Source organism: Elaeis guineensis, chromosome 2 (genome assembly GCF_000442705.2).
Source record: "Elaeis guineensis isolate ETL-2024a chromosome 2, EG11, whole genome shotgun sequence".
Classification (NCBI taxonomy): domain Eukaryota; kingdom Viridiplantae; phylum Streptophyta; class Magnoliopsida; order Arecales; family Arecaceae; genus Elaeis; species Elaeis guineensis.
In genome coordinates this window covers 113,581,997-113,593,456 of record NC_025994.2, presented here as the reverse complement: position 1 = coordinate 113,593,456, position 11,460 = coordinate 113,581,997, and the positions used below count along the sequence as shown (strand labels likewise).

Sequence of the window (11,460 nt, the reverse complement as noted above, 5' to 3'; positions counted from 1 at the left end):
ATTCGTAAATTATTCATGGTGGGATTCACTAATTAATGAAGCATCAGATATTGCAAACTGATTAATCTTCAAATAGGGTGAAATGGGGTTTATCCTGATGGTCATGAACCACTACTTAGCAATCAAAGATCTTCAGATTCCAATCTTATCCCGAAACCTTTGGACTTGGGAGAGTACGGTGCGGCAGATCTCTCTCAAAGAGAGGAGGAAAAAAAAAAAAAACATTTGCAGATGATATTTCTTTTTGTGCAGTGTTCCACCACTAAACTCATTGAAATTTTCAATCACGAGAAAAGAAAAAGAAAAGAAACAAAAAATTTTCAATCAACGGTTCCAGACTAACAAACACAGCTCCTACTTGCAGCTACAAACTGGCAACTAAAGTATCACACTGGGTTTAGAATTGAGTCTTACCAATATAAATCAAAATACACAACAGTGTAGTTTACAGCAAACTCGACAAATATTACTTTGATGTCTCAGCAACACAAGCAGTCATTGTTAAGTGCACACACTAGTTTTCAAACATCTTTAGACAAACGCAAATCAGTTCGAGTCCTTATTTTTACCAGGACATTCATGAATTTGGTCAAGAAACTGACTGCAATCAATCCCCCTTTCTGTAAAGGCTGCTATAAGCTTTGGGAAAAGTTTTGCAAGGATGATCTTGAAACCATGGGAACAGTTCTTGTGACCTTGGTCTAGCACCTTTGCCCATGTGTAAGCATGTCCAACCTGAGCACCATCCAAATAAGCTTTGCAGGCAACAAGAATGTCATGTGACCTACGAGTAAAATGCTCCTCCACAAGTGCCTCAAAATGCTGCAGTGATTATAAACATACAAGTCAGCTAGGTTCTAGGAGCCGATGAAGCTTACAAACTAGTTTAATGGACACCAGAAGAAGCAATCGTATTTTCTAACAGATTCATTTCACTTTAAAATAATCCACATCAGAAATGCAAGGCTACCTTAGGTGGATTCTGCAAGAGGTATAACATCGACTTGCATGACAGTATAAAAGCATTCTCATTATATGAGATGGAGTTCTTCTCACCCTCAGCTCTACCAATCTGTTTGTCATACCCAGCCTCATTGAAATACGGTTTCTCATTGAGAACAAGGGCCTGAATGGATAGCAGCACTTGAAGAATAGTGGAGCTTTCAGGATTCCAGACTTCAGTGCCAGTGCCCGTCCATGTCTTAAGAAGGCTTAGACAGACCTTTCCCGACTCATATAAGTTTGGGTTTAAACGAAGCCCACCAGATTTGTAGTGAACCAGCTGCAGAAAGATTAAGCAGTTCCCTTTAGTAAAGTGCTTTCTCTAAGATTCAGGTCCAGTGCAGTATATTTATGTAGGCTTTCAGGTTAGCTTGTCATCATCTAGGAAACAAGAAACTACCATATATTTAAGAATTCCAAGCAACAAAGATGGTATCCAAAGCATCATACATTGACTCATCACGCCAAAACTTGGACATTGCCTTAAAAAGCAGCAAATCAATTCTGATCTCTAACCGACCTGTAGTGCTTTAATTTGTGATACAAGTCCTCAGTACAGCCAATAGTCAGTGAGGTTTAAGAAATGAAGAAACTGAGATGAGTGAATGGGACACAGTTTCTCAAAGACTTCGCTCTACTCAAGGGTCATTTTCTTTTATGCAGTTTGGTTGAGCTCGATGGTAAGGTTTACTCCTGTTGACCTGTATGATGTTTGCTCATGGGAAAAAATGACAGGGTTTTGCACTAAAAGCTAGTTTAAACTAGTTCCAGTTTGATTTGAGATGCACCGCACAAAGAAGGCCTTGGTTATTTCATGAATGCAATTTTTGCAATCTTAGACTAAAGAATATGATAAAAGAAAATAAAAGAAGCAACCTGTAAACAAACATCCAGAAACAATTTCATCTTAATAATATACCATGTTATTCTCGTAAGATAATTACCATGGAGTGAAAAACACATGCTAAAACATAATAACTTTTTAATATCACAGCATATTCCTTCAGAGATTTAAAATACTTTGAACGTACAAACATTCAATTTGCACCAGGTATTCTCAAAATTTTAAATTTCCCACGTACTATGACTGCTTTCTTTCATAACATTGTGTTTGTTAATTTAAAATTGCAAAAGATATAGATTTTAAAATCGCTTGCAACAAACTATACATTGGACAATATGCATGATTAAATTTTACAGCAATGGTTGTTGGCTATGACCATCTCAAATAATCTCTCATGTTGTTGTCCCATAATTTTCCCTTTTTTCATCATATTCAAAATTATTATTATTTTTTAAAAAAAGAATCTAATAGCTATCAACGTTATGTCATGACAAACCATCTAGCGTGCTCACATCCATTTCATGCCTGCTGGTCTATTGCCAGTTCCACTTACATATCCTCACAAACCAATATGACTAGCTAGGTATCCAACTCTCCTATCCACCTTGTCACTGACACTAGGAAAACCTCCAAAAAGTGGCATCCTTGCATGCATGTAGATTCCATGCAATTGACATTGCAAGCATTACAAACTTCCTACTTAATAACCAAGAAAGAAACCTCGCAAACATCTGACAGTTTTATGCATTAAAGGCATGAAATATAGAAATTCATACACAGCACACATCTCAGATAGGATAAGAATAGCTTATTCATGAAAATACAATTATGCAAGCAATAATTGAGTATGAAACATCTTACCCACATAAATGATTTTTTTATGTATCTTCCATGAAGCAACCCCCCCCCCAAACAAAAAAAAAAGAAAACCAAAATAAATAAATAAAAAGAAAAACCAAACCATTAAAAAAGAAGAAAGAAAAAACTGAGGATCTATAGAGTTGTGCAGCTATGATCAGGAATAAACCATGACTAACAAATAGCACACTTACAGGTGGTTCATGAGGATAATCAGGAGGAAAGAAAATATCGAAGAAGAAAAGGCCATCATGGTAGGGAGTTCCAGGTGCTCCAACAATTGATGCCCTCAAGAGATCCATTCTTTCCTCATAAACTCTAACAAAAATACTATCTGCCAAAGTGCAAAGTACATGCCATTATCAGCTGAAACATTGCTATGCATTCCCATTTACTAAAATGATTAGTATAAATCCATCTAGAACCAAATCTACTTGTATCTACCTTTTGCTGCATTGTAAAGAATGGCCAAAGAGTGCCCTAATGTGCATGGTATATACGAATTTATAATTTCAGCTGTTTCAAACACACAGCAATAACATACAAAGAAACAAGCAGTATAGAACAAAACAAGCAAAGTTCTTTCTCTAATAAACCAAGTGGTGACAATAGAAAGAGTAACCTAGTGTCCAATAACCAGAATTGATATTTTCTTGACTGACTAAGAACTGTCATAAATATGACAAAAGCACCAATGGTAATATAATGAGGATGATAGAATGTATTTGCCATAAAACCAAACATAGGAACTAAAATGGAGAGTGAACCTGGTAGATCCTTCTTTAGGATGCTCCATTCTTGTTGAACTTTCTTCAACCAACCTCTTGTTACCTGGAAGAATAGGATAAAATATATGAAATTCAAATGGTAGGAGCAATATTTGAATTCAACAGACTTTCATCCATCTTTTACCTGAGATGATAGCAAATTACCGCCAGCACTACTTAGAAAATGATGATCTGAGTAATCGTCAACAATATCAAATTGCTTGAAGTTTGTTGGTGTGCCATTGCCTGACAAAAATATTGGTTCTTCACTCTGTTTAGCTTCTTCTACTCGCTGCTTCAAATTTTCTGGATCTAAATCATGTAGATCTAATTTAAGTTCTTCTGTCTTCAGAATCTTGTATTCAGACGCTCCCTTCTTCTGGAATGTAAAACACATGAGGTTCATATCTACAAGAAAGTATTCCAATTTTTACTAAAAACAGTCAAAAGTAATCAGACTTAACTGAGCCAGACAGAGAAGTGGAACCACGAGACGCAAATAGACTTGCAGCAACATTTGTAAGGAATCCAAAAGCTGCTCGGGGAAACAAAAAAGCAGTACTTCTCCACACATTCTTCAAGCAATCTCCACTGGTATCATTTACAATATTCTAGAAAACATTTTCAAAGCAATTAAATTCACCCTGTCCAAGCAATATGCAACGTGTGCATTTATAGAATACAAATGCACTGAATGACTGTGTTTGTAATGTGATTTGGAAAAGGGATTTGGTTGAGACCTAACCTTTTCTTTCTTATGCAATAACTGTTTCTCTTGCTCCGCTATTTCTTTGCTAACAGTTGCAGGAATTGATTCCTCAATAGATGATGGTGTGTAAGCAGAATCAAGAAGTCTATCTAATCCAATAATTTCAAAAGGCTGAACCTGCAGCAGTCAGAAAGAGCAAGTGCTGATCTTACTGGGTAGAAGGTCCTTCAGATATATGCACACAGTCATAAAGGAGCAAGTAAAGTGCTGGTCACACCGGACAGAACGTCCTTCAGATACATGGACGTGACACAGTAATAAAGCAGAATAGTTAACAAAGAGGCATGAACTGCATGGTGGCTGTGTCTTAAGACTCTGTGGACTAATTGCTGTCTAAGTAACTCCTAACAGCAACACATGTAGAAAGAGCAGTGCCACAACCTAATTCTACATATGACAAACTGACAAACGATAAATGTATTTATCTAATAGAAAGTGAAGAGAGACAAAGGAAATTACACCAAAAGAAGACTTATGTTGTTCGGTTATATTATCTACATCCAAGGCGGCAGCAAGATATCATTCTTCATAATGCTGCAGAAAAGTGCATGGGTTTTGCAGAGGAAAGGGCCCCATCATTCTTTAACACAAAATTTATCTTGTACACACAGTCCTGTATGTTCCAGTTTTTATAGGTAACCAGTAAAGAACCAGAAATCACCATGTTAGCATTTGGCAAGCAACATAGCTATTAGGCATAGATCAAAGAAACCTTATACATTAGAGACCGGATTTGCAACAGCCACAGAATCCTGGATTCTCATATAAACTTTAGATCTGCTGAACCAACTATGCCGCATCTAGTCCTTCCCATCCCAGGCATTATCAATGTGCCACATAGACCCAAGCTTTAAGACATTTCAGCATATAACTTCAACATCATCCACCTTGGCTCAGATTCAAGCAGGCCACTTTAAGGAACATTCCATCTCCAATTTATTTTCTTTCTGATATTACCCCATTCCTAGGATTCTTGGTTGCATAGCCTTAGACAAGACATCAATCTGAGTTTGGTCTAACCTATTATGTTTTACCTTAAGTGTTTATTAATCTGTAGAAACACATATTACCTCATGACAACCCAACGGACCTCCACTGAAACAGAAGTGCTTCCCTCAAACATGCAAGAATGGCCAATTTTTGCCTTTATCCCCACCTCAGAATCCTTGGTTCTCTGAAAGATACTACTTTGCTCATGCAAACCATCTAGCAAAATCATGTTTTTCTTCAGCTGCAGAACATTCTTGACCCTGATATTCTTAAAACTTTATAAACAATCTCCAATGATTTTGCAGGCGAGATCATCAACAATTAAACTATACCATCTTTTATTGAGTGTAGATGTTGAACTACTTATCTGTAACACATAATACAAGCACCTCGATACTTAAATACAGCAAACATCTTAAATTCAAACTTTCTGCAACCCCTAGTGGTCCAAAACTTCTCTTTCATAGCCCAGTCTTAAATACATGTTTATATGACCCTCATAATTGCGAGTAGCATCTCATCTTATATTTTAGATCTAATTTTTACTTTTAACTGATAGTTTTCCATTCTCCACACTAGAGACCTAACCTAATTAAACCCAAGCCCCTTCAAGCAAAATTTATCTTCAGTGTGGTTAGGTTTTCACCTCAACCCTCAGAATAATAGAGTTTCCAGACAACCCTCCTCCCGGTTGCTACAAGATGGTTGTCACAATATGCTTGCAAAATGATGGAACAAATGTGAAAAACAAATATAGTATATGTGTGCATGCATATATCCTTAACTTCTACATTAATTTCTGCACCTAAGAAATAACTTATTAGTTTGTTGGAAAATGTTTATGATAATGCGTTAGATTCATCTTCTAATCATGAAAATCCCATAAAAGTGCTGCAAATATAACATTGTATTATTCCGTACTATGCAATAACTCACTTTGCCAAATGTTGAAGGTAAATTTTAAATTAATGATTTTATACATAACCTTAGTGACAAAGCATGACCAAATGGTACTTTCTAACTTTAAATGCAATCCCCCCAATTATCATTCAATCTACCAAAAAGAATTTTAACCTTTCTATTATAGGAGAAACAATGCAAAGGCATTGAGAAGTAAGTGGGGGAAAAAGACAGCAACTAAAATGGTTTCTAACAAGTAGCTGCCATGCCTCTAAGTGGGCTGAGTGGTGCTCACAGAATGCTCGAATTCATCACAGCTTGCAAAAAGAAAAAGAATTTCCAATCAACTTAGGACAGTTGAAGGCTGTCTAAAGTAAGAACCTTAAAACTTCTTATGGATTTTGGTGCTCACAGAACATAAACTGAAAAGACCAGAATTGGGATTCAAAATACACTCACTCGAACCTATTGGAAGTCCACTTAGAATACCCATGAAAAAGACAATAAGCCACATAATTCTCTTCACCAGAATGAGGTATAATAGTAAAAGAGATTGGATAAAAAGCATCTAATTATGTCTTAATCTTCTTCACCTAGCATTCTAGGCTTCCAGCAGAGCAAAGATTAGAAATCTAAAGCAGCAATTGGGATGGAAATAGAAACACGCACTGCAGTTATAAGGAAACAACTTTCTAAAAAAGTTACCTAAGTTAAAACTGCAATTCTTACAAATGAGCTGATACAAATCAAATAAGTGTTTGGATCTTCATAATGCAAGATATGGAAGCTGCAAAAAGCTATAGAAGAACAAGTTGTCAAAGACAATGATCGCAAAGTCCAAAGGAAACAAGAATTTGTTAAGGACAGCTTCTAGGAGAGAATTCAGGAATCAAGGTTTTCTCTGACCTGCACTTTATAGACCATCAAGGATTATGACATGACTTCAAGAAGAAGATTAATAATCACCTGATAGTCACATTTTTGTTATGCTGTCCCCAACTTATATCTTTCACACCACTATGGTTACTGGGCTAAGCATGACTGACCAAGAAAAGAAAAGTACCAGGACTTCTTTTGCGGCTTATTGAAAGAAAGTAAGAAGGTGGAAAAAGCGAACTCTACTTACTTTATCACTAGGAAGAATGAAAGGCATTGTTTTCAGACAATATGAAAAACTTAATGACACCCCTATAGTGAACAAGGAAGTTACTTCCATTCACATTCTTTCTCACCAAAGCTGGAGCATATGAGCAAGATAGAGGCCCTACAGTATAAATTAATGTGACTATTTTCTTCATCTAAGCTAAACTGACCGGACAGTTTCAGAAATTTTCTCAGAAAGGAAAAGCAATAATGAAACCTATATGAAGACTTAGTATTTAAGTTACTTGAAGTAATATCGAGGTTTTTGTTGAAGCTAATAGATTTCCTTGCTCAAAAAGAGATGTAAATAATGGAGTACATTAAAATTTAACAAGAGATAATCATTAGCAGTGTCATGCTTACCTTAGATACAATACCACTAGCCCATCTTACTTGAATACATTCATCCTTGTAACCTATGACATTGCCTATATATGATAAATAACCTTGAAAATCTTCATCATGAGCTTCATCAATGTGCTTCTTTTGAAGAGCATCTTTTCTTAGAAGTGAATTGTTTAGTATTTGCTCATGTACATTATGCAGTTGTCTCTGCCCAAAACTATGGAACTCAAGGTTATTTTCCATGTCCTCAAAATTTGGAACATGTCTAAACACAATGTCACCAATGCAATAGGAGATGTCAGGATTTTCAACCAGTTCATAAGCACTAACCATCTCCACACTTGATGCACCACTAAAATCAACAGCCTGTTTCACCTCCGGGGCTAACCATTTCACATTCACAGTCCGTTCATGTGCATCCACACTTTTCACAATCCCCAGGCGTTGATGCCTTGGTACATGCACATCCTCTAATATGACCTTCTCCAACACAATATGCCCTGGCCAAAAATCATGATCATCCAGATCATTCACTGGGAACAAGGTTTGTGGGTCTAGACCAACTGAGTAACCACCATTTTGCCACAGGACTTCAACCTTGCTCCTGGTCTTTGCAATAACATACAACTGCTTATAATCTCGACCATTTATTCCCAATTCCTTCTGCATTTTGGTCAGGCTCCTTGGGGCAGTGTTCAGAGGTGCTGACTTTTCAGCAGCCACCTGTGTATCATGGGAGTAATCATCTGAAAGTGTACACCAATCACCAAGTTGCCAATTCACATATGGAAAACAGGAGAGCAAAGTAAGGTTTCTTGGATCTTGGTAATAAGGAGGAGTTGATGGATGGATGCCCCAGCTGATCATGATGGAAGCAATCCAAATAACACGCACTGATCCTACATCCACATGGCAAACAGTACCTTCATCTCTACTGACCTTCCATGAGCCACACAACCATCTCGCAGATTTGGAAATTGTTGGAACATTAATCCTCACACGCTGACCTGGATAGTATGGATATGGTGCATCTTCAAGAAGGTCCGTAGGAAGAGGTGTTAAAATATCGGAGTCTCTCACCAATATTTCACACTTCGCCCCATCATTGAACAAAATTGTAACCAAATCAAATACTCTCTCCACCCTTCCAAGCCATGACCCATGAACTACATAGTCCCCAGGTGCAAAGGACCTGATTCTAAGAAGCTTCTTGCTGTTTACATCTTTTATCAGTTCACCAGAAATTGTCTCCAAATCTACCATCATATCAACATCCATAACCCGGCCTAGTTGCCCTGAGGGATCCGTGGTGGAGCGGACAATGTCACCATGTACATAGCCTCTTTCCAATGCAAGAAAGTCATCAATTTTTCCAATGCTCTCATCCAGACTTGACAGGATGCTCTGAGCATGCCCACCATATGCCGATTCCGTGTCATCTTGTTCCTCACTATCACTGGCATCTGTGTAGGCCTCACTCTCTGAGTCAATAACAAGCAGATCCATCTTTCAAATTCCTGTAACAAGCGATTAGATCTATTTCAGCATCTATAATATCACAGGTGCTAACATAGACAGCTAGTGTTAAACAACACTAATCTGCTCACCTGTTTTTATCTAAGAAGGGACTGAATGTATGGAACGCTAGCTACAATTCTGCTATAAACACAAAGACAATCTTTATATATAGATAATCTTCCAAATAATGTATAAGGTGCCAGTAATTCCTATAGCCAAAAATAAGTTAAACAAGTAAAATTGATGCTACCATTAAGGGGAAATGTCATAAAATATTCAAACCACTCTAAATTTACCGAAAAAATATTCATATTTTATTAGAATGACAATGAAAACAAGAGAGATACAGGGATGGAGTTTACTTACCTTTAAGTTTGATTATTTTCAGAAGTCAAATTGATATGTAGAGACAAATAGGTAGAGACTTATTCAGCTCACGAACTTTTATGGTCAAGCTTACTTCTCAGAGATGAACTGATGAGATCACAATAAAGCCATACAGAACAGCAACTGGTTTTTGTATGACTAATATGCTGTGATGTTCGATGAGCCAGGAACCTGATGCCAAAGGAGAATTGCCCAGATAAAAGATGCAGGAGTTCGACCTGTATCTGATTCTGTTACTGCCAAAGGAGATTTGCCCTTGAGAGCATATTTTAATTACTAGTTGCCAAAGGAGATTTGCCCTGCACGATGAAATATTTGTTGCCAAAGGAGATTTGCCCTTGAGAGCAGATTTTAATTACTAGTTGCCAATGGAGATTTGCCCTGCATGATGAAATATTTGTTGCCAAAGGAGAATTGCCCAGAAAAAAGGAAAAAGCTTTCACAAGTTTCTTCCCTGCCAGAGGAGATTTGTCCGACAAAGCAGAATATGCGGCATATATTGACCACAAAAAATATTCTTGAATAGCTAATTTTGCTAATAATGGATGCTTTTGCCGAAACTACTATTTATCCTAGATAATCAATGCCAAAGGAGATTTGCCCTCCAAAGAAAAGTTTATTTTAGAAACCATTTTTGATGTGGCCGCCCAAGAAGACTTGCCCAACAGAGAGAAACCATTCCTGATGTGGCTTCATGTGTGAATGATGGCTGGAAAGTGCAAACTTAAATCACTCCACAGACTTTGAAGCCAAGAAGATACCATCACCCAACCTGTCATCAACTATGTAACCTTTCGTTGGAAGGAGAAGTCAGCATGCTTATCACAATCTGTACATCATTTCAGAAAGCAAAATCATCAACATAATTAACTGGCTTCATTTACATAACAAGGATATGTAAACAAGTGAAGTCACCATGCTTATCACAATCTGTACATCATTTCAGAAAGCGAAGTCATCAACTTAATTAACTGGCTTCATTTACATAACAAGGATATGCAAACAAGTGTAGACAAAGCTTTTCTCAAAATAAAGTATTTGATTGCGGATCTTTTCTTAGTATGTAAAAGATCGATATCACAAAGCTTCAGTAGTTTTTCTTGATTTGGAAATGTGAAAAATAACAAAGCCATTTGATCAACAAGAACTACTACTCTTTCAGCATGATTTCACATCAAAACCAATATCAGTTGAGGCAGCTCAATCATGTAACTGAAAATAATTAAACCGATAGTCTTAAAATTGGAGAAAGAAACCATCTTTTGATAGTTATTTATCCAATATCAAACTAGAAGGTCAACTGGTACGCGTAAAGCTAAGGAAAAAAAAAAAAAAGCACGGATCCCAGAATCAAGTTCGTTGACCAAAAAAATACAAATTTTTCGTAGAAACATCTCGTCTCCCTGTATCTAAATTCCCCAAAAGAAATTCTTTAACATATAAAACCAAGAAACAGCACCAAGAAAAGAAAAGTAAACGCCAAAACCACTCCAAGAAAAATGAATTCAAAGCAAATATCCAAGTAGAGGAGCCATACCACGATCCCTGAATCCACAACCGGAGCAAAAACTACAATCCCCTGAATTCTCACCTCCCTCCCTCCCTCCGGTTCTTCTCAAGAAACAGTAGCCACAACAGGCCTCGGCCAGAGGGAACGGAAAGAGAGAGGAGAAGAGGAAACGCGAACAGAGAGAAGGAGGGCTTTTACGTGAGAGGCCCGATCCCTCCCGCAGCCATACCCATCACGCCATCACCGATCGCCCCGCGACACCGAGATTCGACCAAAATCCTAACCGTAGCGATCTCCTCCTCCTCTTCTCGCTCTCTCGATTCCCTCCCGAGTCCTAGGTTTAGCTTCGCATCGATAACGTTGCTTGCGGAGAGCGCTATGGATATCTCTAACGGTATAGACTCCAGAGAGCTGCCTTTGTTCCTCC

At 37.5% G+C, this 11,460-nt stretch overlaps 1 protein-coding gene across 4 annotated transcripts; it reads right to left on the bottom strand.

Annotated features, from left to right (window-relative positions):
* Positions 1-372: 372 nt before the first annotated feature.
* Positions 373-11,460, bottom strand: LOC105042389 (probable ubiquitin-conjugating enzyme E2 24). 4 transcript variants are annotated; one of them, XM_010919571.4, is made up of 11 exons: positions 11,061-11,458; positions 9,503-10,352; positions 9,226-9,345; positions 7,637-9,135; positions 4,217-4,357; positions 3,936-4,082; positions 3,617-3,850; positions 3,472-3,535; positions 2,899-3,038; positions 971-1,282; positions 373-822 (listed from the first exon to the last, which is right to left on the bottom strand). In XM_010919571.4, the coding sequence occupies exons 4-11, from the start codon at positions 9,122-9,124 to the stop codon at positions 547-549; spliced, it is 2,802 nt and encodes a 933-aa protein (XP_010917873.3). In that variant the 5' UTR covers positions 9,125-9,135; positions 9,226-9,345; positions 9,503-10,352; positions 11,061-11,458; the 3' UTR covers positions 373-546. The 4 variants fall into 4 exon arrangements, with proteins under 4 accessions (XP_010917873.3, XP_073108918.1, XP_073108917.1 ...); XM_073252817.1 differs by having other exon boundaries at positions 9,226-9,277; XM_073252816.1 differs by having other exon boundaries at positions 9,226-9,274.

What these genes read in the sequence shown, in the direction of transcription:
- LOC105042389 (XM_010919571.4), bottom strand. Translation starts at nt 9,124, where the DNA reads ATGGATCTGCTTGTTATTGACTCAGAGAGTGAGGCCTACACAGATGCC. An exon ending in TATTGCATAAGAAAGAAAAG is followed by an intron (nt 4,083 to 4,216) that starts GTTAGGTCTCAA and finishes AATGTTTTCTAG; the next exon opens with AATATTGTAAATGATACCAG. An exon ending in ATTATCCTCATGAACCACCT is followed by an intron (nt 1,283 to 2,898) that starts GTAAGTGTGCTA and finishes ATCTTTCTGCAG; the next exon opens with CTGGTTCACTACAAATCTGG.